Source organism: Anarhichas minor, unplaced genomic scaffold (assembly GCF_050575085.1).
Source record: "Anarhichas minor isolate MPS153535 unplaced genomic scaffold, ASM5057508v1 ptg000042l, whole genome shotgun sequence".
In the NCBI taxonomy this organism is placed as follows: Eukaryota; Metazoa; Chordata; class Actinopteri; order Perciformes; family Anarhichadidae; genus Anarhichas; species Anarhichas minor.
The window spans coordinates 3,431,260-3,457,848 of record NW_027466488.1 but is presented as its reverse complement, the minus strand read 5'-3'; the positions used below and the strand labels follow the sequence as shown (position 1 = coordinate 3,457,848).

Below are 26,589 nucleotides of genomic sequence, written 5' to 3'. Positions count from 1 at the left end.
AATAAAAACAATTCAGGCAGCGGCGTGTTCTGCCTGTATTTGGTTAGGCATGTCCTGATTTGCCGGCTACACTTATGCTAATTTTCAGTGGAGAATGGTCATAATTGACATCAATTAACTTCAGGGAAGTTATTTTAGTGAACAGTGGTATCTTAATACAATTTTCACATGTATGTTGAGAGAGTTAATATTTGCTGTAATCATTCCTCCTCTCCATACCCACCATGAAGAGACCCATTCATGGTGTGAATTTGGAGAGGGGACACAAAACCCTCAGTCTTCATTCAAACCACCAAACTTCATGGCAATCCATCTGATAGTTGTCTAAATATTTAAGTAAAAACCATAAAAATGAACCTCTTGGGAAAGGAGAAGTTATGAAAGTCTGTAGGATATGTCCTCTGGGGACCATGAATGTTTGTAAAAAATGATGTGTCAATCCAGTCTGAACCAAAGTGCTGGACCAACTGATTGACCCTCAGTCATGCCGTCAGAGAAGCTAAAATGACTGAAAGTTGCAGTTATTGTCTTGATTAGCTTTGGCTGAACTTGTAATGCATTTTTGCACAGAATGAGGATTAAATATTTTTCTCTCTTTACATTAAATTAGCAGAGGGCTGTGATTTCCCAGATTTAGAAAGCTGTTATTTTCTGTGACGTTAAACATTCTTGTCATCTTCACTCCCTTGCAGCCATTAGGTTGTCACAGCAGCTCTGTGTGGAGGAGTCTCTGCTCGCCAGATCTGTTCAGCCAGTGCTTCCTGACTCACACTACACTGGAATGAGAGGCATGTAGAGAGACGCTTGCTTTAACATTTCAGTGAGAAGAATCAGACCTTTCGTGCACGCATGCACACACGGAGTGCTATAATGCCATACATGTCTGTAAAGAATCTCTGAAAACAAACAAAAACAAAAGAGCAAATGCCCTTTTAGTGACAAATAAAGAGGACCAAACATCACACATGATCAACCAGACACAGAGAGACATGTCTGTTTGGACAGTTAACTCATGTGAGAGAATATTATGAAAGAACAGATAATAGGAAAAGCAGCTCTATATTGCTGGAATATTAACAGAAGCTATAAACATGGCTTTTGAAGGATAAGGATCCATCTGGACAAAGGGTGAGTGTCCCTGTCAGTGTGTGGTTTGTTTCCAAGCTGATGTCCTTAACTGCAGGGTTATGCTTAAACACACTTAGAAAATAAGGCTTTCTAAAAAGGTTCTCACTAAGGAGATGTTGGCCTGATTTTATTTTATTTTTTCTCAAAATGCTTGCATGCAAAAGTACTTTTTTTCATTTTTGAAGTTTCCATGTAGATTCAAAGATTTCTACAGCACTTTCCCACTCAGTACTGAAACATTAATCCAGGAAGCTTCACTAATACATGCAGACAATGTATTCTTAAAGTTGTCTTTTAAATATCATTCTAATGATTTTAAATAATTTGTAATGTGTAATGTTTTAGTCTCTTTGATATGTTTGTCATAAATAAATTGCGGGAAAAAATGAAGGAAGGTATTAAGATGGAGCTGACGAGTCAATCAGCAAGGGGAAGCTAAAATAGATATATTTGAATTAAGAAGCGATACAACTATTTTACTCTTCATTTTATGGTGGACTTTCTTGTGTGAGACCCAGTGCGGCCTTCTTTCATTATTATCTTGCTAGAAGACCCATAAAGGTTCATGCATGTGCACTTTTAACTTGAGAGTGTGTGTTCATGGTCTACACTGACATTCCCTGTTGTGTTAACTGAGTGCTGCAATAAGGGCACACTTTTTCATATTCTCTTTGGAAATAATGCAGACACCAACTGGGAAGGGTAATGTGGGAAAATAGCCTGATCATTTAAAAGCTGTAAGCCAAAGACAGACTGCAGTGCAGTGTCTTTATATCTGTTCATCTCCAACAAGCATACCGACACCAACCAGACTCATATTTCTGTTGTTTTAGCCCCTCGCAATGGACACACGTCCACACCTCTTTCTTTTAAGATGGCAGTGGATTAATGTAACTGTGCATGCGTGTGTGTCAATAAGCTAACGTTCATGTGGAGGAACCAATGATCTTTTTGTTCAACATACTGAAGAAAAGTGATTTGCCTTTAACTGTTGCCTTTGTAGTTTAAATTAAACAGCATTAGCCATGCTTACACTTTTTACACCTGAAATCAACATGTTTTAGAATAAAAAAGCAAATCGTTGTTTTAGAACTTTAGCACAGATGACATTTTGAGACAGCAGGAAAGAATAAATAACAAAATGAATCGTGGTTAAATTCCATTGAGCTACTTCAGTTACATGGTCTTGGTATCGTAAAAATATCTGTATTTAATCTTGTGATCAATGTTCACGTTACCTATTCTTTTTCATTTACTCAGTAGCTCTGACAAAGTTTAAATTTAGACACCAGTGCAGTTATGTAACTAAATCATAAATGTAAGCGTCAGAAGTTATTAAGCAACTTCTGGCCTTGAAAGTTGCTCATACCACCCTCCTCCCCATTCAACCAAGCTACATGTTTCTGAAAGTATCTGATCTGCTGCATGTTTAGTTTTTAATTTGTTTGTTACGGTTCTCCAAAAGATTTTTTATTTTTTTATTGCTGTTTTGACCTTTCTGTAGTTGTAATTTCCAGCGTTTCATGGTAGGAAGAGCACAGGTGTTACTAATAACATTAACAACACCTGGACCCTGAACCTGAAGCAGCTAAATGGAATTCAGCCACCTTTCATTTAATTATTTACACCAGCGATTTTCCTACGGTTACATGTCAAAAATGCCTTCTGTAAAAAAGGCTACCTTAGGTAGAGCTGAACATTGTAGAATGTATTACTACGTATCTATTTAAATATGTATTTTATTACTACTCAAACAATTAAATCATCTCCTTGGACCAATTTCTTTCCAAAAGAGATGCATCAATACAATATTTATATAACTAAGTCCTAATAATGTAGTAAACCCAACAAATAGTTTTCCAGTACAAAAGTTTCTACTGAAAAAAAAAAAACTATGGTCATTTTATAATTTTATAGCATATGATTGTATAAACATAAACATAGATGAACATCAATGAAAATCAGTTACATAATGTTTAAAATACATCTACCCCTCTTTTAGCAGGTGAGAGTAAAATGCTTTTAAGAGGTTAAACTCTTCACGTTTACATCAGTCAAAGGTTGACATACAGTGTTAAGTCATAAAAGCTAAAATATAAACAAAGAATTAGAAATGCATTTTAATTCTGAATTAACATTTCATCCATTCATATCTGAGGCTGACAACATCAGTGGTCTTGAATGAGCTGACATGCTTGCATAAATGCTACGAAGAAAATGACACAAGGTTTTTGACGAACATACCGCACAGTACAAAGAGAAACTTCCTCCCAACACATGACAAGTTGCTAGTAAAGGGTTAATTTCAAGTGCGGTGACTGAGTCTCTGAGCATCCAGCATCTGGGGGGGGGGGGGGGTGGGGGGGGGGTGAGGATCAAGGTGTAGCGGCTGACGGGGTGGTTGTTATTGGGGTTTGCAGTCAGAGCAGCCTCCCCCATCGTCTCTGTGAGTGCTTTAGTGGAGTTAGTGGAGGAGGTATACATTATGGGGGCAGTTCAGTGGTTGTCAGTTAGACTGGAGACAGTCACAAACTCAAGGTAGGTAGGGATAGCTGGACAGGGATTGGCTGACTGTCCGTGGCGAGCAATGCGGCGGGGATGGAGGAACTGGGAGGGCAGCGAGTGGTCACAGCCTGTAGTTACCATGGAGATAACTTGATTGGATGGTTTATGTGGTTTGCCACTGTTGACGGACTGATGAGAGAGATGGTCAGTGATGAGGAAGATGCTACCTCCTCCCAAAATAGACGTGGCTTCCTAAGAGTTCTTGGCGACCATCTTCATCGTGATGGTCTTCACTTCTGAGTACTCCCTCAAGCCGCATTCTCCCCTGGAAACAGAACACAGAAAATATAAACAATGCTGCTCATTCTGTTTAAAATATCGATGACAGCAGCATACACTGCTGGAAATATTGCAATATCCTCTTAGATTAAGATTTATGACATGTTAAGCAATTTTAGAAAGTAGGTTTTCAAAACACAAAGTCGGTATTAGTAATATTGTGGTTAATTTGTGTATATTCAGTGGGCAGGCAGTCAAGTCATACTCACAGTTCACGTCCATTGCCAGACATTTTATATCCTCCAAATGGACACTGTGTGCTTAGAGCGTTGAAGCAGTTTATCCTGGGAAATACATAAAACATTGAACATTGATGGTTTGATGTTGTAAAATGGTGCATTATTTTGTACCAAAGTATTCAAGCTTCATTGAGTTTAAAGTATTCAAGCTTCATCGTTGTTGCTATTCTTGAAACCCTCTGGATTTAACAATATAATTCCATTATTGTTTTGCAAACACAGTTGAAAGTTATCAGGTTATCTATTTGTGAATTTACTAGCTGCACCAGCTTGGGAAGGAAAGGGTGAATGGATGCTAAGAAGAATGAGGCTGAGGTAGAGTAGAAGTGGGGAAACTTTGGGATTGTGGGAGCAGGGGAAAGGTGCAGCCTGAAGACAAAGAGTTTTCAGTCTGAGAAAATGACCATGAGGTTAAAAACAACAGACAATGCAAAAATCATCATATCTTTATGATCAGGAGACGATTCCTGGTTGTCTGCTACTTTTTAAGAAGCGGTCACTGTGGTCAGTATCAGCTTTGAGGTAATATTGTTTAGAATAGACAGGATTTTTCGAGGAAAAAATATGGTAAGAAAAAACCATTGGTACCAAACACAATCCTCAACAGAGGAAAAGAAGGGGGATAGTGATTGGGCGGCATCAAGACTGACAGACAAGGTAGAGCAATGTCTCAGCTAGCAGAGGATTACAAGTGGTGAGCAATTCTTGGCAGATGCTGTATTTTAGATATAATTCTACTCGTAGCCATCTGCAGGTAATTACAAGTTTCAGTTTACATTAACAATTTATATTCTGCACAGTTGTCTTGCACTGCCATGTTGCTTTTGTATGTTTGCTTTTATATCTCAAATATCTGAGCTGAGGGAAAGAAGTGAAAAAAGGGAAGTAAAACATTTCTTTGTGGCTTGTGTAATGATAGGAAGGTGGCACATTGCCAGTTTACAGTTTCTGGATGCCAGTGTCTGAAATGGTTGATATTTCCCACATGAGAAATATTACTGACTGTTGTGATGGAAGATTTCTAAGTTAATCAGGAGAAGAGAGTTTTGTTCACAAATCAATAATAAAGTCTTCAGAAGATTCAAAGTTGTCTTTTCTCCATTTATTTGCTTGCAAGGGAAGAGTATACAACAGAGTACGTATTCAGCAGTCTGTGGTAAAAGCTTCAAAATATGTAACCTTTATTTATACAGTAACAAGTTAGATTCAAAGTGCAGCAGCCCCGAGGCTTGTCTGCTGTATCCAGCTGACTTCACAGCTTCGATACATTCAAGGTAACATGAGGTGTTTTCAACCACCAGTTCTGACTACTGCTTAGTCTGCACTTTCTTTACTCCATGTAAGGAACAAGTTGTTCTGCCACTCTGCAAGTAGTTTTGCTACTTTTTCAGGAGCCATTTTCCTTAATAGATGACATGAAAGTATTCGAGTTCACTGCGAGTTCACATCGAGGACACAAAGTTCAAATGCATATTTTACCATTACACTGTAGCTAAAGAAACACAGCAGATGAAACTTACCAGACAGTGCCAGCCTGTATGGCTGTGGTTATGGTCATGGCTTTGTTGATGTTGTTGGTGAATACAGCCGCAACCAAACCATAATCTGTGTTGTTGGCTCTTTCTATCACTTCATCAATAGTTTTGAACTTCATGATCAGCTGGACTGGGCCAAAAATCTGTAACATACAGGTTAAATTACTTACCTTATTTGTATATATTATATTTATATATTACTGGTCACATATAAATAAGGGTGAAGGGTTAAGGATAGGGGGTTACCACCAATCATCTTGCACAAAGATTTCATCCAGTATGTATTTTATACCAATGGTGGAAAGTAACATTTAATCAAGTACAGACAAACTTAAAGTATTGAATTTTTTTATAAAGCGGTTCAAATTATCTCCCCCTCGACCAGCTAGAACATTAAATGCTGCTTACATATTAATGCATCAATAATAACATTCTAATAATATAATATATATGATACGAAAACACTCTGAAAGGGATCCTTCTGCATAATGAGAACTTTTACTTTTAATATTGAATTTATCATGGTTACTGTCGTGTAATTGTGTTTTTGTTGTGTGTGCGCATCAAAACAAATTCCTGGTCAACTGCAATTGATATGGCAATGAATTATTAAATCTTGGATACTTTTAGTATATCATATATAATATAGTATATATAATACATTTAACATTTCTAGAGTTATAAAAATCCCTGTTCTTTCTTATCATACCTCCTCTCTGGCGATGCGCATGTCATCCCTCACATTAGAGAAAACAGTGGGCTCAATGAAGAACCCTTTCAAGCCCAGAGCTTTGCCTCCACACTCCATCTTGGCCCCTTCACTGATGCCGCTCTGGATGAACCCCAACACACGATTCTGCTGCTCTCGGCTGATCTGTGGAGGTGGAGGACAGACATTATATGAGAGGCCAGGACAAAGAAGACAAAAAAAACAAGACAGAGAAACACACATTTTGAAAGTGAAAGAAAAAGGGAAATTCAACTGTAGATCTGTTGACCTCACCTGTGGACCCTGCTCAGTGGTGGGATCAAAGGGGCTGCCGACTATCCTCCTCTTGGCTCTCTCCACACTCCTCTGAACAAACTCATCATAAATGGACTCCTCCACAAAGATGCGAGAGCCTGCTGTGCAGCACTGGCCTGCGTTGAAAAACACTCCCTGATGGGCCTGTTCTACAGCCAGGTCCACTGGGGAAAAAGGGATTTTTGTAAATCAATAGCTTGATAAATTGGTTTGTAAATTAAAAAACTAAACCACAGGAATATATTTTTTTAAAAGGTTAATTATTAAGTAAGAAATACCAAGTCTTTCTTGTGAAATAAATCTGAATTTTATGCTAACAGAAACTATTATCATCACATCTATATGCAACAACTTCATTTGAAAAAAAATAAGTAATGTGCATAGTATATTGTTACAAAATTTTGCTCCAATATTTATTGGAGCTTTCCTGTGCAAATCTGACACCTGACACCTGAGAGACAGGACCCTGCTGTTGTGCACGAAGGGTTAACGGACCCCTGTGATTTATGGGTCTCGACTGAAGCACCCGACTGAGTCAGGGTCCATTTTCCTGATTTAAAGGCCTTAGGGAGCCCCTCTCACGGCTGCTGAAAGCATTTGAAAGCGTCAGCACCCCCAGTTTGGTGAGCCACTTAGAATTCATATGAAACCCATCCATCCACAGGTTTTCATAGCACTACGAAGCTTCTGAGTATTTTAAGACTCTCACTCCATGTGTGTTTACCCAGACTGGAGGTCCTGAGAATGGGACATATGACTAAACAAAATAGTGATAGTGACGGACCACCTAGTGAGGGTGACTGGAGCACTGAATAAAACATAACTTGAACACTTACAATCAGCATCTGCAAAGATGATGTTGGGGCTCTTTCCTCCCAGCTCCAGCGTCACTCTCTTCAGGTTACTCCTCCCAGCTGCTTCTTGGATCAGCTTGCCGACCTAGCGAAGGAAACAGATCTGTAGTTTACTCACAGAAATGTAGACCAGCAGCCAGATCAGTAAATCAGCTGAAGCCATAAATAGCTTCGAGAGGTTGGTTAGCTCCAAACAGGGAATGCACCGGTTGGCCAGCTGAAACATGAGTTCTGCAAACAAACAGAATGAGTATCTATTACAGGTTTTTGGAGACAGCAATAGGAAAATATAACGATGTTTCAGCCGGGAACAGCATCTGATGTCTAATGACGGGCAGGAAGAAGCAACCGCAAGGTGTGTGTGGTGAAGTAACTACCTGAGGGTGTTATGAAATGAGTCTGGTGTGTCAATATGATAGACAGCAAGGGATTTGCTGTGTTTTTTTCTTTAACATAAATAATACCGTGGACAACAGGATTGTTTGATAAGGTCGACTCATCTTCAGAGGAACATACCACTGTTTTTGCTCATTTTAATTCCTTAACTGTAAATCACGTATACTTAACATTTGTTCTGACCATGCATAAAGTGTATGTATACAGTATATATACATAGTTTTAGATTTTTTTGAATGTTTTTAATGTTCCTGGCAGTCATTGGATTTTCAATCTTTTTCTTGTGATATAAAAATGAATTAGATGATTCTCAAACCGTGTTTATGTTGGGTAATCACAGTGAACAACAAATCTGCATCTATTTGCCTTACATTGCAATGCTAAGACTTAAGCATTATAATGACGAAGTTTAAGGGCAGAAAAGCATATATTTGGTTTCCTCACAATGCCAATGTGACACAAAAGTGAATGCAAACATGAGGTCCACACTAACATGAGTGGTATCAATCTTCTCATCTAATGCATTTCCCAAATTGTCAAACTACTCCTTTAGGATTGAGTAGTCATGGTAATGATGTGGCCATTATAAGTCCGCCGATATTTTCTCTGTCAAAATTGTTCTCATGAGTCTCTGCTGAGTCAAATCAGCTGCTTTTAATGATATGTTTTCAATGTTGTGAAATGTTGTATCAACTCAAAAGATTAGAAGCCTGAGAAACTTCTCACACCTTCTCCTCACGAACCTTACACCCTAAACAAGTATTCATCTTCCTGTTACTCATACAGTCCGTTCTAATTTCCGAGAGAACTGACGAGATAAAGCGGAAACATCCCCTCTCAGTCTTCAGTTGAAAAAAACCACCTCCAGCATGGAAAAGACTCATCTTCTCTTACTGTCTTATCTTGCATCTGAGTCCCTTTAATAGACGAGGATATAATGGAAAACGAGAGAATAGAACAGTATCAACTGCTGTGCTGTGACTTGTACCGAAGCAAAATAACACAATACTTGCCTTGGCTTCAATGTTTCTGATGTGTTTTGTCTGTCTTTGATGGGAAACACAAAGCAGCTGACTAAGGGGAGGTTAGCATGTGTTTATTCAGGGATAAAGGAAACACGCTGGGCTGCGAGACTCCTCCATGTGGAGTCACAGCCACATGTGAATCAGTATGAGGATGAGTTGTGGTCCTAAAATCCACCTGTAGCTATATCACTACCCTCCACCCTGTGAGGAGATGCTGGGGGGGGGCCAGTATCCCCCCACCACTCCTACTACAGTGTGGTGACTCACAGTCTGGGCATCAGCAGACTCTTACAGCACTGGCTCATTCTCTCAGTAATTGACTCCAGATCACATGAAACAACAGGAAAACTAGTATAAAAAACCGGGGCCACTCACAAAGGAAATGTTCAATCAAGACGAGATGATAAAACAAAGAAGATGTTTGTGTTAGAAGGTGCATTTATGTCAGCTCGCGTGCACTCACTGATTGGGTGTGTCTGTGTGTGTGACAGACCGGGATAGGAAAATGAATGCTTTGTGTTATACTGTGCTGGATAATCATAAACACACAACCTTATAGCTGAACATATATTTCTTATCATGCTGTCTAATTTTGCGTTCGTTACTGTTTCTGTTATGGCTTTTCATGGACAGTAATCTATACCTGTGTAAGCTTATCAGGGGTTGCTCACAACTCACTTTTTCTCCAACACACCACCAGAGTCAAAACAGAGATCTCCATAAACCACAAGGCTGATCTGAACGTTATGTTAGCTTGCAGTTAGAAATAACAAATGTTTATAAATGATCTGCAGTAAAATAATCTGCTGTCAGTCTGGCTTCTTCCTCGAGTCTGAGGAATGCGTTCAGACACGCAACACCTCCAACCGCTCAACACCTAACATGGTGCATGTCCTTGATGATTTAGCTTTCCATTAACAGCCCCCTGTTCTGTAAAGTTACTAGGGTTTATCTTGATGGTAAGTTCAATGAAGTTTGCTGTGAAGGTGTGTTAATACAGCAGAGGGGAAACAGAAGAGTGGCAGTGTTTTCACAGAGATGTGTTTGTATACTCTTGACAGCACAAATATGTGCATGTGTGCCAGATCAAATCAGAGCCCCCTTTCATGAGTAGTAATGACAAGGCACACAGCATAAGACCCCATTTGTTTGTCATCTAGACTTCAATAGAAGCACACAACGTCCCCAAATTACCCAGCCTGCTCTTATGCTCTGCACATGTTGGTCACTGTGTCACTTGTGCTGACAAAGGAGAGCGGTAGGCAGCTGTTGATCTGAGCCATGTTATTAGAGAAAAGTACCTCGGTTGATCCTGTGAAAGCCACTTTGTCTATGCCCATGTGCGAAGCAATCGCAGCTCCTGCCGTTGGCCCGAATCCTGGCAAAATATTGATGACTCCCGGTGGAAACCCAGCCTGTCAAAACAATATGAGAGGAAACAAGCTTTAGTGGAGATGGCAGCAGAGCCAAGCAAAACCACAGGCGGTGTGGGGGAATCCGGACCCAACCCAACCTCCCTACCAGCAGAGAACGGAGAGAACATCAAAAAGACGAAGGCGACAGACAGATAGTCTCCAGAAAGAGGCGAGGCGGGAGAGGGCAGGGGGGAGTCGGGGAGGATGTGGACACTGAGATTTGTACAGCATGATTAAGTTTTTCTACATTAGATACTGGATTGTTCCCATCTTGTTTAACTTAGTGTTTGCCTGTATTGTACACAACTGGCTATCCCTGTTGCTACTGACATTGACAATACAATGCACTGCTATACCGCATTTTGGATGTGGGTTTACTGCACAATATTTAACCGTGTTGACTTGACCGTCGTAGCTGCACTGTAAATGAAGCTCTGTGTGTCAGTGCTCTTTTGTACTTTGTCAGCACTGATATTCAATTTCCTATTGACTTTACAGGTAGGGTTGGTAATGTTCTTCAAATACATTTTCGTTGGATTTGTTGAAATTCTCTTTACATCCTGACAGCAATCAATGAATCAAATGCTCCGACAAATAAAAGGAAAAAATATCTGGTATGTGTGACTGTCTCAAGACTGTAATAAGCCAATCCAATCATTTCATTCGGCCGGAAATAAATGATTGGATGAGCTACCTGACTGCCTACCTGCTAACCTGCTGCCTGCGCACTCATTGCTCGTAACCGGAGTCTCCCCCAAACTGCCAGCATAACAGCTGTGAGTTCTAACAATAGCCATATATGTTGTTAACGTTCATTATGATCATTTTCGGGGAGTGGCATTGGAGGGAGGCCTGAAGGGACGGGCTGTCAGTGTTGAAGTCTTGGGGACTTTTATGCTCGATTTGGCTATTTTTGGAGCTATAGTGCTACTAGCTTCTTTCTTTGGAAAAGAGTTGGCAACATTGGGCCGTGTTTCTCTGTTGAATAATTTAAAAAATCTAGCGTACTCTTGCTAGTTTCTCAAGATTACTAACCCTAGCTTTACACTTTGCTGATTCCAAATGTTTCGTTAAATTCAGTTTAAAGTTTTGTCACTGATTAAGTAGCTCGTTCAATTTTTTTCCCCACATCACCATTCAAACAGACATCAGTATGTACATCATTAAGTGAACACATCACTGTTCATATCGTCACTACGTTCAGCACTAATTCAGAATATCCTTAGTTAAGTAGTACGCTCAGTCTTAACCTGGTTTTAAGTGTTTAGTTTGGTACACTAGAGTAAACAAGCACTATTATAGGATTACGCTTTGCTCCAAGGTGTTAGCCCTAGTGCAAACCTTAGCCACGCAATGTCAGAAATTGGCAGTAGACTGAATTACAAGGCGTGCATGTTTTTCCTCCCCACTCAGCAGCTCGTTATTGTGGTTTAATCGATATGACGTGAATGCAGCACAATAGCTCAACAGCCAACTATTTGCAACAGTAATAACATTATGATTGTTTCTGTGGCTTTGTGCAGTGTTTGCAGTGTGTGAATTATCCTGAGCAACCAGAGCATTGTTTCATCAAAGACATGTTGCAGTTAAAGTGGAATTTTCAATGCTTTAAACACCACCAAAAAAAATTCTATTGGCTTTCATTGTATTGGGGTGGCAGGAAAAATCTCAGAGATTAAAATCTCAACACTTTAGCTCATACAATCAGAACTATCTGCAAAGCTTAATACCATTACGAGTAAGTGATAAAACATGTATTTTTTTGTGTGTTTTAGTCCTTTTAACCATTTAACTCTAGAGCACATGTTGTCTGGTGTTAATCTCAGGGTGGAAAATTAGGATTACAGACTGAAGAGATGATCCAGATTGACAAGTGACACTTTGTCAAACATCTGTTCTTTGTCGCCTTGTGGTTAATGGATTATCCAAATAAAATGTTGGCCAGATTCATAGTGAACACTGTGTTCTTTGCAAACTGACGTCTGTAAGTGGTTCACATTCAGTTATTGGGAGTATAACGTTGGACTGCCCAAATAAAATGTTGGCTTACTGCCACGTGAATATCTGTGGTTAGTTGGCAAAGAGATTATTTACCTCCTTGACGAGAGCTGCGATGTAGAGGCAGGTGAGCGGTGTCTGCTCAGCAGGTTTGAGGACAACAGTGTTTCCACATGCGATTGCTGGACCCAGCTTCCATGCTGTCATCATCAGGGGGAAGTTCCACTGTGCGTGACACACATACACGCACACACACACACACACACACACACACACACACACGGCGGAAAAAGACATGATGCATCTGACTGAGACACTGGGTGGTCACAAGTCAAGCTCAATAACTCATCGCTCTTAAGTCACTTACTCTCATTTTCACTCTGTCTAAACATAGTCAAGTGAGAAAATGTTCTCGGCACTTGTACAGTATTTTCTCTTCCCACAGTATTCTGAGAAAGCCGGGAAATTGCAACACATGTGCAATAGACCCATATCACTGTACAAAACACAGGCCTGTGTTATTTCTGCTTTACACAGGAGCCCATGGGGCTCAATGCAGAACCACACGCTTTCTGAATTCTTGCACAATCAACAGTGTCTCTTTCTCCTTGATCTTTTGCTCTCTTCTCACCATTCTCTTTTCCTCAAACCCACTAAATCTCTCCCTAGCTCTTCTGCTTCTCACTTCTCGTTCTCTATTAGTCAAACTCACTAGCACCGTAACTTTTGGGGCTTACCAGCAGGATTTACACGTATAAACAGTGACTGTGTGGGAATTACTGGAAAATGCAGAATGTAATTCAACAAAAAGAACAGACTTACGACATGTCTTTTACACTCAACCAATTCATTGTTATCGGTTTTGTTTTTCTCCAAGCTTTTATGTCCGTTTGTATTCATCTTATGTCACTTTAAGGAAGCGTTATACTCACAGGGATAATTTGTCCACAAACTCCAATGGGCTCAAATCTGGTAAATGTCAGATAATCTCCATCTGTGGAGGAACACACATGCACACGCGCACGCGCACACGCACACACACACACACACACACACACACACACACACAAAGGTAAAACAGGGTAAATCATTTCTAACTTTGTTAGTTTGTAAAATGCCTGAAAGACATGAAAAACGTCACCACCTGATACTCCCGGTGTTGTTGACTCAACATGTTAATTTGTAAATGAATCCACACGCAACATTCCTGGTTTCTTTACCCCGGTGAGAGATTACATTTCTTTTCGAGCCTCCTACAGCACAGGCATGTGTGTAACTGTCTTAGGTCATAGAGATGGGTGTTATGCTGGAAATGTTTGCTCATTCCTCTTGCATTACTTAAGTAAAAGGAGGTACTTGCTGAGGGTGTGCCATGCTTGTTCATTCTCCACAAAAAACAATTGATATTGAGAAATGTGTGTCTAAATTTGTTACAACAGTCGTCAGCTGATGAAACATTGCCTCATGTTGCATTTGGACTGGAATGACCGATGGTCGATGACAAGCCAGATAATCATTTTCAATGGGATGCAGTAAGGTATAACAATGGACACAAAACTGTAGTACAGATTATCATATTTTAACCTTTCTCCTTAATACCAAAGTGGATGTTGGGTATTTTAAAAACTGTTATTGTTTGAAGAATGAAACCATAAACCTAATAGACATGACACATTCAGGAGGAGCTCAAGTGTCTGTGAGGTTTGTTTAGAAGTATGACTCATGCAAGATGACTTATATTTCAAATTGGAACAAACAATGTAAACTATACTAAACTGTGAAGCCAAAGGTTCTCCACATAATGTCACTCCTCTTTCATTTCACACCGTCTGGGAAGACAAATTTAACACAATAATCTTAGCATAACGTGCATAAATGCTGACAGGTTGTTGAAATGACTTGCACTTCATCCTGACAGATGAACAAACACAATTACTGACAGACTTATATCATACAGGCTGCAGGAATACCCTTGTTTATTTCCTCTGAAAGTCTACTAGAGCATTGAAGCTTAAACCAAAGCCCTGGCAAAATGCTTAGCACGGTTGGTTTGGCAGCAGTGTACAAGAGAAGCTTTGAGAGGGACAATACGGTGGTATCAGGAGGTTTCCCATGTCCTCTCTCTTATTCTATTTTCCTTTTTTGTGCTTCCTGTTGAAACAGACAGCCAACTTTCTCCTCTCCTAACCCCCAAATTCAACTGCCTTAGAGAGGGGACACTGATGGCAGCCTCCTCAGGACAATAAATGTAGTGTTTGGATTGATCGCTAATTTGATACCTTACTTTGCTGAGTATAAGTGTGCTTTTTCTACAAACCCTTTTCTTTTATTCAACTGAATAATATGCCAGACAACAGACACTGACACAGTTAGCAACTAGCTGGTGAGTATAGTGGAGCATTTAGCAGCTTAAGAGTCAGATATTTCCCCAGGTGTTGGTGGAGACCAAAAACAGAACTAAAAGAGAGTGAGCATTGTACTTCCATTGGTCAGGTGACCAGAAACACATTTCAAAAAACGAATGATGCTCTGTAACTGCTGGTTGTGTTAATAAGCAACTGTTTGCTACCAAGTTTGGCATGTCAACGTAAAAGGTGATGACATGTCAGTGTTGTATTTACAGTATGTTTCCAGTGACCCCAATAGGCCAAAATCAGCTATTGCGGGTTTGAAATGTTTCTATAATGTTTTAACATAAACAGTTGTACAAGAAAAATAAACAAAACTATTTCTGGGTCCCAAATCCCATACTTTTGATCTTTGAGCCTCTTGCTCATATATTCGCTGCGCAGAGGAGTGTGGGTAATAGCCAGAAAAGCATGCTGGCTTTTATGCTACAAAATGTGGCCGAAAGCGATAGGACATCCTGGTATTTTTGTCACACCATCTTTTGGAATATACTAAAATGTTTTCTGGCATACTAAATAGTATGGTAGTATGGGTATTGGAATGCACAGTTTCAAACTAAGACATATCTGATTGTCATAATCTGACCAAGAAACCAACTTTTGGTGCTGTAGTTTTTAAAACTTAGTAAAGACAAAATTCAGTCGAAAGTATTTCAGTTGATACCTAGCCCTACTAGCCAGGCATCCCAACAACACTCTTGTCTATTCCACTAAAACTCTGCTGTAGTCCTCATAGAGGGATCTTACCCATTGGAATGGAAGTGCCGTGGATCTTGTCTGCATATCCAGCAAAGTATCTCAGTGTCTTTATGGTTCCTTGGAGGTCCACAAACAGGGTGGGCAGGAAAGGCTTCCCACTGTTCAGTGACTCAATAGTCTGAAGAGAGACGGGGGAGACGTTTGAGAAATATGTGATATAACCTTGTGATCCTCACATAATTCCTTACTGTTCCAGTCTTTACACTCTCCCATGGGTGAAATGTGACACTAAGATAACACTAACCTACAAATACAGCCCGTAAGTTACAGTTATATGTTCTCTTTAAGTCAAAGCAAGTTTATTAGAATGTTCAAACACAGCGGCAACTCAAAGTGCTATGCAGAAGATATGAAATGATATAAACAGACAAAGGAATAATTGTTATACTACTCTGCAGTTACAGTTCTGCTATAAATAATTACATGAATAGAGTAACAATGAAGTGGATGAGAGGACTTTTGGTTATTACATACATGTGGATAATAACATAGCTGCTTCAAACTGAAAAGTTATTCGCATTAATTCATTTAGAGAGATGACACTATAACTTACAGCTAGATAGACACTGTCTCTCTCCACCAGATCAGCCAGTTTGGACAGCAGACGACCCCTCTCAGATGCGTCCATCCTTCGCCATACGGAGCCCAAAGAAAAGGCAAGTCGAGCCGCCTGCACCGCTTTGTCAATATCAGCCTACGAGACAATATACATCCATTAAACAGGCGTCGCTTTGCACTTTTCATGACAGTAGCATATACCTGAATAGTTTCTCTGTTGCTTTTACTTTTCCTCAACATTTAAATAAGGAATAAGGACGAGAAAGAACAACTGTTACCTCACCAATACATAAGAGATTGATTTCAAATTGCACTTCTGCAATATGGAAGCAGCTAACTCAAACAAGGGTTTAGGCTGTAGTAAGAAGAACAACTGAAACTTGGTTTTCATTGTCAAACTATCCAGTAGTGGAAGGTGACTAAGTAAAGTAAAGTGTGTACAAGTACAATTTGGATTATTTTCTATCTCTACTCCACTACATTTCAAAGGGAAATGTTGTAGCTGCTTGTTATTGATTAAACCACTCAGCAGTATGAAGTAGTTAAAGTTTGCTCCATCTTGATCTACAGCATTAAAGTAATCTTTACATGTTAATGTATCAATTATAAAGATCCAATAATATTATAACACTGACAGGGACCATTCTGCATAATGAGTACTTTTTCTTTTGATACACTAAGTACATTTTGTTACTTATACTTTGAAGTACCCGACTTTCACCTGGAGTATTTATATAGTATGATATTAATATGTTCATACTTATGACGATATGTAAAAATACCTTGTTTTCAATGAAAAAGGCAGACGGAAGATGTCATGCTGTAGAGTATTTACCTTCTCTGCTTCCTGGACCTCACAGATCTGCTCTCCAGTAGCCGGGTTGTAGGTAGGAAAGACCTTCCCACTAACAGAGTTGTGCCACTCATTGTTGATGAAGATCTGTAGGGAAAAAAATGCAGTTTTTAGTATTTTAGTAAGCAGATGCAACAAATAATCTGAATGTTAGGTTATGAATGTAGTTTCCTTTGTATAAATTACATGCACAAAGTGATTATTAAAAACCTTAATCAAACTAACTTAATTTGACTACAAAAATACAATTTGCAAACCGGCCTGAGTGGAAGATGACGACTATCCTACTTTTTATTTTGATATTTATTCAATGTTTTTTAATGATTTCATCCCATGCTTGTAGTTGGGGCTGTGAAAGACCAACAGTCCCAGCTCTTCCCGGCTCTTGTGTAAGGGATATGGGAGAATCTCTGGAAATCTGGACAGAGATTCCTGCCTGTCCTGCATTGCTCTCTGGGGAGTGCTCCACCATCCAGACAAAGGGGTGGGGGGGGGGGGGGGGGGGTGGGGGGGGGGGGGGGGGGGGTTGTGGGGGGTGCAGATAAATCCCTATCAGACACCAGACCCCCACCCACCAACCCACCCCCAAGCACACAGACACACGTTTCACAACATCGCTGCTCGTTTACGAGACCATAAAACACGTGCCGCGCTTGGTTTCTGTGATGTGTAAAGCAGGTCTTCCGTTAAACAACCGCCTGGGATTCCAAACAGGACATATTTAACATCTATTAAGACCAAAGGCAAAATAAATGTTTACAGAGTCACAACGCTGAGAATTATGGCACATAAAATACAAGCAACCCCTTCATAAGCTGATGAAATGTGGAACAAAAAGCAAGGTGTGATTTGAAATTTTCAAATATATCATTAGAAAAAGCTCCTTCCTTGCTGACATGTTTAGATCCATTAGACAGACTACTCTCACACTGTTTTTAATGGCTGTCAGTCTGCCCGATAGATAGAGTGTAGGGAGAACATCTGCTGGCATAAATCCCTCTGTGTGTATACATATGCTCTTACCGTCCTTCTACTTTAGAGGAGTTCAGATGCACGGAGAGCAAACCTGAGAGCAGAGTTCAAGTATCCCACTGGCCTAAGCCTCCCTAAACTCTCCAACATGTTTACCTCCATAAACGCTGGGTTTTAAGCACTATTTAATTGGCTGTAAACTGTTACCCTTGTTTACTTTCGGGTTGGTATAAAATGCCAGGGAGTCTGAGAACTGTTGGAGTCATAGCAAACACATCACTCTGCCTCCCTCCTCCTCTTCATTCCCACGGCTCACAGGCTCATAATGCGGTCTCTCTGCGTATGAATAACTCACATGCAGACGTTTAAGGTGTTCAGTATCTGTGTGTACCACCACACAGAACCATACGTCACACACTCATTCCTCTACGTTTCCTTTGTACTGGTCACACACACCATCCCCCACACACCTTAACACACACACACACATAGAGATAGACAAGGCCGGAGAGGCTTCTCTCTACCAGTCCAGCGTTCTCAGGCGCCTTCCATCAAAGGCCACCTTTAATCTGACGCTCATTAAGAGCACTTCATAAAATTGTCAGTAACGATAAGGAGCAGAGGGCCAGCTACAAAAACAGAAAGTCCTGGAGAGCACTGAATTAGTTTTTAAATTTATAGGGGCCACTGAAGCGGGGCGCCCTAAATCAGAGGAGCCCCCTGACAGCCTCAACAGTCCGAGCAAGAATGCAGACCATGGGTAGCTTTATGCATGGCGTAACCCCTCTCACAAGACGCTGCTAAAGGAAAAAGGATGAAGCACGAGAACAGGGGAGCGGGCCGCCACCTAAATCACGACTAGAAAAGGACAAATGTCAGCCGCCGTTTGGCTCGGCCCTCTCTCTGGGCTCGGACTGGTGTTAGACTTTTGTCTCGTTCCATTGAGAGACTTGATTAAGATGACAGGGCAGAGTTGTAAATCAACTCTCGAGGTTTCTTAAAATTGCTTTTAGGATCATTTGGGCGAGGGGCAAAGAACACAACAATGAAAAAGCGAGTGCAAGGGTGCACATTTTCAAATGACAAATCGTTTTTTCTTTCCCATTCCCTGCGGGGTCATTACTATCCCTTCACATGTTGGTTTCATGTTCATAAAAATCTGCACTGCCAGTAAGTACTAAGAAATAACTTGGTGTCCAAAAATGTTTTCAAAATAATTTATTTATAATATAATAATATGTTTTTTCTCATGCAATGCACAATTTAAAAATGATTAAAAATCGCATTAGAAGAGACAAAAAGCTGTGATCTGTGATGCCTGACGCATAACGAGGAGGCCTGATGTGGATTAAAGCTGAGCAGTAAGCATATAGGTCAAGACTTTTTGCATGGGCCACAGGGCAGCTGCAAACATTTAGCAACTCCCAGGCTTTTCTGCAAAAGCTGTCAATCACTTCAACCAGGAGAGCCTGGCCATGGGGATAATGAAAAGATGAGACATGATATACACAAACACGTTTCAAAGTGTTTTTGTTCGTCTCCTGATTTGACCGTTTAATGTAGGTTTCTTAATTACTGTCATCCATTACAAAAGGTTTTCTACACCCAAAATTTAAAAAAAATCAAGATTCGTTGTTTCTGGCTCGAAGCAAAATGTCAATGTCTTTGACTTTTTTTTCATGTTAACAAAACTTTGCGTGATTTTTTGTAATCATTTACTTTTTGGGAATGAACTGTAATAGGATGTAAGAAATGCCAAAATACTTTCTGCAGCCAACAACACATCTGTTTGGCTCTTTGCTTCATCTCACAACTCAGATGTAAACAGCTGAAGGAATATGTTATGCTACTACTTTTCTTTTCAAAGGGGGGAGATTGAGGATGAGAGGTGAGGTAATTGGGTAAGAGGGGGCTTTTAATGTAAGGGTTTATATATATGTGTGTGTGTTTATACACATCAAGCCAAGATTCCGCAGCCAGACGAGTCCTAGCTTCCCGGGCACCTGCAATACTCGTCTGCATAGGAAGTTTCATATCCTTCCCTTATCACAGGAACTCTATTTCCTCTCTCGATGCATTTCAAAAGTCTTAGAATTACTACTGTTACCAGTTAGTGGAGAGCATGTGAAAGTGGAGAGCAGCTGGTGTTTTTTCTCCTACTCCTCTCCACATGTCTGACACCATGGAGCCTTCATGTTTTTTTATTCACACACCCACAGACAATGCCATCCTGCGCTCCTGGGTTTGGTGAGGGCGGCCTCGCTGTCACTGACTGGCAAACGTCTTTCTCTCGTCGTTGTGTGTGGGCAAGTGGTTAAAGTTGTTAATTCTGACTCTGAAGTTATGTGAGAAGTACTTATTTGAAATAAGGCTGTAATTACAAACAACCCATGAAATGAAATTCTTCCAGTTTCTGGGCAGATTATTATCAGATAAATGCATGTTTAAAGTCTGTAGTAAATGATGTCATTAATTTATCCAATCTGCATCCAGATTCCATTTTTAAATATCTGAGTGGAGCAAAAAAAACTGAAAACAACACTTTTATATATATTTATATATATATAAATATCCAAACAAAATATATCAAATACATACAATCTTGATGAAATGTTCAAATTGCGAAGAGGCAACAATAAAATTGACCTCTCCTCTCACTACTAGTGTTTTTTCCCCCTTGGAACATCTGAGGTTTGATGGGTTTCCTGTGTACTTAACCAATCCTCTAAATCTCAGGTCAAGGATATGTTTAAAGAACAGTAGTTTCACTCATGGGATCAGTGGAGAGAGAGGAAGTAATTTTTAAAGAAATGTGACGCTTTTCCACAGACAAATAAACATCTAGAAAAGCATTTCTGTCTCTACTGTGTCTCGTGCTTGGTGGAGAACGAACCAATACTCCAACAGATTTATGAAGCCAAGTGTTTTTCATGGTGACACCGTAAGGATTTACACGCTGCTTGTCAAAAGGGCCGCAGACTGAAGGTATATGGGAAGTTAACAGGGTAACCTTGCTGTCACTGCTCTTCCTTAAACAGTGATTAAGAGACAGGGGACATGATGTTGACGTGTCTGCTAAGATGATAATTTACACTCGCTGCACAAGTAGGCATTTCACACCAATGGACATATTAATGACAGTGCACACTTACCCTGTCACAATCAAAGAGATGTGTTTTTGAGAGTATGTGGCCATGTGTGTGCGAACAGGGAGATTGTGTAAGCAAAGGCAGAGAAGAAGGGGGAGAGCTCTCACTGTGCTCGTTGTGATAAATCATTTAGTTGCACAGTATCCCCTAACTTGGGCTCTGTTTGATCTTGATTGCAGTAAGATGGTGGTTTTGAAGTGAAAAACTCCAGAACTGCAGGTCAGGGTCTGGCGAGGCAGGGCCACTAACCCACACAGTGAGACAGGGTCATAATTTATACCCTGGTGGACAGCACCTAGCATCGGGGAGCCCCAAGCCTCCATCTGTGCTATCTCAATCAGTGACAGATTGATGGAGCCTCTTATTCATCCAAATTGAGTGGTTGTCTCTGCATAGACTGCTTTACAAATACTCGGGTCTTCGGCAGACAGGTTCTGCAAAGGTTCCTATGGTGAAAGTGCACTAATGTCACCATGAGCAAAGCAACAAAGAAAATGTATAACTATTGATTAGTTTAAGAGATCTGTAACTCAGACAACGAACAAGGCCACTGAATTAGATCCCTCAATCTGGTCTTTGTTAGTTTTCTATTTGTAGCACTACTTTCTATGTTATTACCCTATCAAAGAATTAGGCTACAATAAAACCAAACTGGACCTACAAACCACATTTTTAAAAAGCTTCTTTTTCTACATACATTCTTATCAGTTGACTGAACTGCAATCATGTCGTTCAAACATTGAGCTGACTTTACACTTGCATTTTCACAACACACAACATTTTACAGACTGCTCCTTCAAAGTAAAAGCTAAAGAGTTATTACCACCCCTGTAAAAGTTGTCCCACTAAACGGTTTAACAACTCATCATCAGTGAACGGTGTGAAAAACCACAAGGGCCAGAAGTATCACCCACTAAAAAAGCAGGAAAAGTTTCTCTGTTTGCTTTAATTATTAATCAACAGTCTCTCTTCTCTACTTCTACCACAAGTGGAAAACATCAATAAAAAGCTATCATGGCTCTCTTATTTATGGCTTCCTTCGTGGTCCTATCAACCTTTAAACTGTTTCTGTCTTGTAACCCAGCTGTTGGAGCCTTCTAGCGATAGAAATGTGGGGGTAGGGGACGGGACAACCGAGAGACAGCTTTACTCCTCAAGCTTCAAGAGAGAGAGAGAGTATGAAAACTACAATTTTGCATATGTGGGTATCAAAAGACTATAAACCGAACTTCAATCTTATATAAATGCACACAAGATATCTTTACACTATCAGCGTGTCGCTGACGGTGAGAAGTTCATGACTCTGTGAAAAGGACAAGGGGCAAACCTTGACTGCAGTATCACACGATCATGTTATAGAAGCGAAACTGTTAAGCAGTGATACTGTGTCAATATCTCTATCTCCAGGGTGGCTCACATGTAATCTTTGCATTGTAACTTAGGAAAAGCTTAATCTAGCCTTCATGTTGGAGAAGAGTTGAATGTAACAGTGTAAAAACGGTATCCGAGGAAAAAGAAATCTGTGTTTGGAAGCTTGCAGCTCTATCCACACGTCCTGTCGGCCAGTGAACAGCGTTGCTTGTTTCCCTTACAGTCAGTGGGGTGGAGAACAGGAACAGGGTGTGAGGAGAGCCCACGCCAGGGGTTCCCATAAATCAGGGCCCTTCTGCCCCCTATGTCCACCAAACCAACAGGGACTGGATGATCCAAATTCCAAGGGGTTAATTCACCAAGTCGCTCCCTAAATTTCCTCCTGTACACCGTTCTCTCCAACCCTTTAACTAACACTCTGCACTAAGATGCAAAGGAAAACTTGCATTACTAGCTTATACTATATGTATCTTCACGGTGCAGCAGCAGCGTGCCCTTTGCACTTAAAACACTGAGGTATGTGTTAACACAGAGCAATTATAGCAGTGACTGAACTTACACCGCACTATCGTGAATCTGACCTCTATGAAACGTGCCCTTTAATCTTGGTAATCACAAAACACTTGCTCTGCAGCTAAAAGACCCTTTCAGTAGCAACAGACACAGTAAATATTACAAAAATCTCAGAGGATCTTTGACTGATGACTTAAATGTACTTCAAAGCGTCAAATATGAAAAGAAGAAGAAGAAAAAACTACGAGACTTTGCAGAGATGTTATCAAACATATGAGAGCCATTTTCAACATGTGCGTATTGGATAATGACTTGTGGTGGGTCAAGACTCGCATTCAAAGCACGAATGCTTTAAAGACTGTGATTTACTGATGAATGATTGATTCAGTTATGTAACAGTATATGTACTGTTATGTTTTTATTATGGTGACAAAATGTTGAAGCAATTAACCACCCAATATAGGACCTGCACTATTCTCACCAGATGTTTTCATCAAAATCTCTCTGAAAGCATATTTTTGTATCTGCAACATGATTTGTTTCGTGACTCAAATAGAGTTCTTTGTTTGACTCAACCTCCTTTCTCCAGCTGTTCCTGCATCCTTTTTCTCCCACCCACACACTTCTGACTGAAGGACAATGCAAAAACTGCTCTGATACCACATTTCTTCTTTGACGTGTATTTTGAATTTAATACATTTACTCACTGAACAAACTTGCTGGTAACAATGAGACTACGCCTTAAATTACTGCCAATTCTTTGGACTTGACTAAAATGTCTGTAGATTTTTTTGAAAGAAAAGACTTTCAAGACCTGGCAGAAAGAATTTGGGCTGTTTTGTTTGCCCACAAACTCAGCCGTGGCCACTGATACCAATCATTGTGAGTATTCAAAGACAAATTAAATTAAGAGCTTTACGACTCAGTGGATACCACAAAACGATTGAAGTGAAACATTATAATCATGATGAAAAATTTGAAATAAAGAGAAAGATTTGGCTCTAATCTTGCAATATCGCAATTTTACTTTCTTTCAACTTGAATTGAAAAATACATTTTTATTATCGTTTCATGCAGTAACATGGAATGACGTTGGTATGTGTCTTCAGGTGCAATGTGGAATACATATTAAAAAATATGATGTAGTAAAATAAAATTGTCCTCGTGACTCAGTTGTATAAACTTTAAGACACATTCCTAAACTAGCTCAAACTATGACATGTCTTATTACAACGTTATCGTGCCCCTAAAAGCTGTTGTAACAATTATAAAGGGCCAAATTATATGCAAAATCAAGTATCAGTCTGTATGATAGTCCCGGTTTCATGCAATGACTCACATTTGAAAATGTAAAAATATACTTTTTTGTCAACTTACGTGACACCATTAAAACACAAAAAAACAATATTGTTAATAAGAGTCTGTTATCAACTTATTTAGTTTAAATTAGCTTGTCCAGGGGTTATTGATCATTTAATCCAGAGATACAATAAGCACGTGGACGCAGAAGAGACTCATCGGGACTTTAAAACGTACAATGATCAGTTAATCAGTGAAAAAGTTCAGTCAGGAGAAGTGTTTTCAGCTCCAGCTCTGAGTGAGCTACACGGTCTAACGCTGACACACGAAGAGTTGAGTTTAAAAAAAAGTTGTAGTTAAAGATACAAACATGATCCGACATCTTCGAGCAGAATCTGCGTCGTTACGCGCAAAGCGAGTCGATCGGCGGCGAGAGTGTGGAGAGAAACAGACCTTGGTGTACTTGATCTCCGCGTTGGGCACCGGTGAGGGCATCAGCTGGAGGGATGCCATGAGAGCAGCGGGGTCGCTCTTCACCTCTCCGGGGATCTCGATCGTACTGGAAGTCATCGCGGCTGTCTCTCCACTCGTCTGCCTGCTGCGCCTCTCGGGGTTTTTTCAACAGATTTCTGATTAGGACTTTGGGTTTCTTCCTGGGTTTATAGCCAGGTGTCAGCCGCAGTTCATTTTCATTGGGCAAAGAAAAGGGTTGTCCTTTTGAAAATGAAATTCATGCATTTACATAAACGACCTCAGCCATGCGTGTTGAGGAGGAGAAACACTTCCACCCCACCCACCCAACACTCCCGGTACACTCCGTTTCCACTACTTTCACCAACCAGCAGCCGACGTTTTTTTTAAAGTAATTCATAGTTTTACAAAAAAAGAAAACGCTGCGCCATAAAATAGTAAAGCTAAACATTGTGTATTATGCTATCCGAACTAAATAATGAGGCTCTAAATGACGTTGGACCAATTTGTTAAGGGTTTATAACTGGGCCCCTTTCGTAAAACAGACTATAGTTCCAAAAACTTACTGCAGCATAATAGTCTTATGAAGCCTTCATGTTTTTATGGCAAAACAAAATCTCACAACGTCCATTTAGTAGCTGTTCTGGACGTTTGATGGTATCAAACGATCTTCATTCGTTGTTCAAATTTCCATTTTTCTGAGCACTATAAGGCTTTCTCGCCCATGTTGGCATAAGAGTTGAGACTGAAAGTTCATCCTTGACCTTAGTAAAAAACAAGTTCTCCGCATATAGTCATTAACTCTTTACTAAAACATATTAAGTCACATTCTTACATCATCATTAACCATTTCCTAAGTGACATAGAGGTGTCAAACTACTTTCCTCGGCTCGCTATCACCCTGTGGTCTTTATTTGCCTAACACAACCTCCCCATGGTCTAAGATGTTATGTAAATGCGGACTAGAGGGATTGCTGCTACTTGCATGGGGTGTTGTTGGCAGAGATTTGTCTTACAGGTGATAATTCCTTACAGCGCCTCCTTTAAACCTCTCAATAAACATCCACCAATTAGTTGTGGCGATCTTGTCTCAGAATAGGAATTAAAGCACATCCCGATTTCCTCACACGAATGTAACAGTCAGAGGGCAAATCAGAAGTTTATTTGTGGTTTAGAGAAATCTACCTGTGGTCAGTGGAATAACAATGTAGTTTTAAAACAAGCTCAGGATTGTTGATACTCAATCAGTGGAAGGGACTTTGCATTCTAGATTTCATAATCGGAGCCTCTTGACAGGACAAAGGAGTGTGGAGACAGATGCAGGACCATCATTTGCAAATTCCCGGAGGATGCTGTTTCTCCATCAGCACATCACCCTTTTTTCACAGCATGGGCGACACTCTCAACGTGTCTGTTTCACATCAAAGAGGACGTGTCTAAAACAGTGACATTGATTAATGCATTCAAAACATCCCATCCTCAGCCTGTCGCCTCACCTTTTCACAAAGCACAGTGAACGGCAGATAAGACATGCCGGTGTGACAAACTTTAGAGGCGGCAGTTCAAATGTATTCATGGAGCTCCCTCTGTTGGATGGACCGGGCCTCGAACAAGTCAGATATCACATATTCAAAGTTGTAACAGTATTTACAAAGAGCGGTTTAATAAGCTATATGGGATTGTAACAAGAAGGAATGAGCAAAGCAAGATAAATGGAAATATGACTGGTAAGAACCACAGTAGCTTCATGAAGACAGGTGAGTGAGAAAACCTTTTGA

The 26,589-nt window shown here is 40.2% G+C and overlaps 1 protein-coding gene across 1 annotated transcript; it reads right to left on the bottom strand.

The window, feature by feature from the left end:
- Positions 1–3,025: 3,025 nt before the first annotated feature.
- On the bottom strand, positions 3,026–24,910 carry aldh1a2 (aldehyde dehydrogenase 1 family, member A2). Its single transcript, XM_076109968.1, has 13 exons — positions 24,794–24,910; positions 17,019–17,123; positions 16,179–16,319; positions 15,614–15,743; positions 13,391–13,452; positions 12,555–12,683; positions 10,347–10,460; positions 7,607–7,709; positions 6,750–6,934; positions 6,456–6,620; positions 5,732–5,889; positions 4,182–4,256; positions 3,026–3,958 (listed from the first exon to the last, which is right to left on the bottom strand). Exons 1-13 carry the CDS (start codon positions 24,908–24,910, stop codon positions 3,886–3,888), a joined length of 1,557 nt encoding a protein of 518 aa, XP_075966083.1. The 3' UTR covers positions 3,026–3,885.
- Between the last annotated feature and the right edge of the window lie 1,679 nt (positions 24,911–26,589).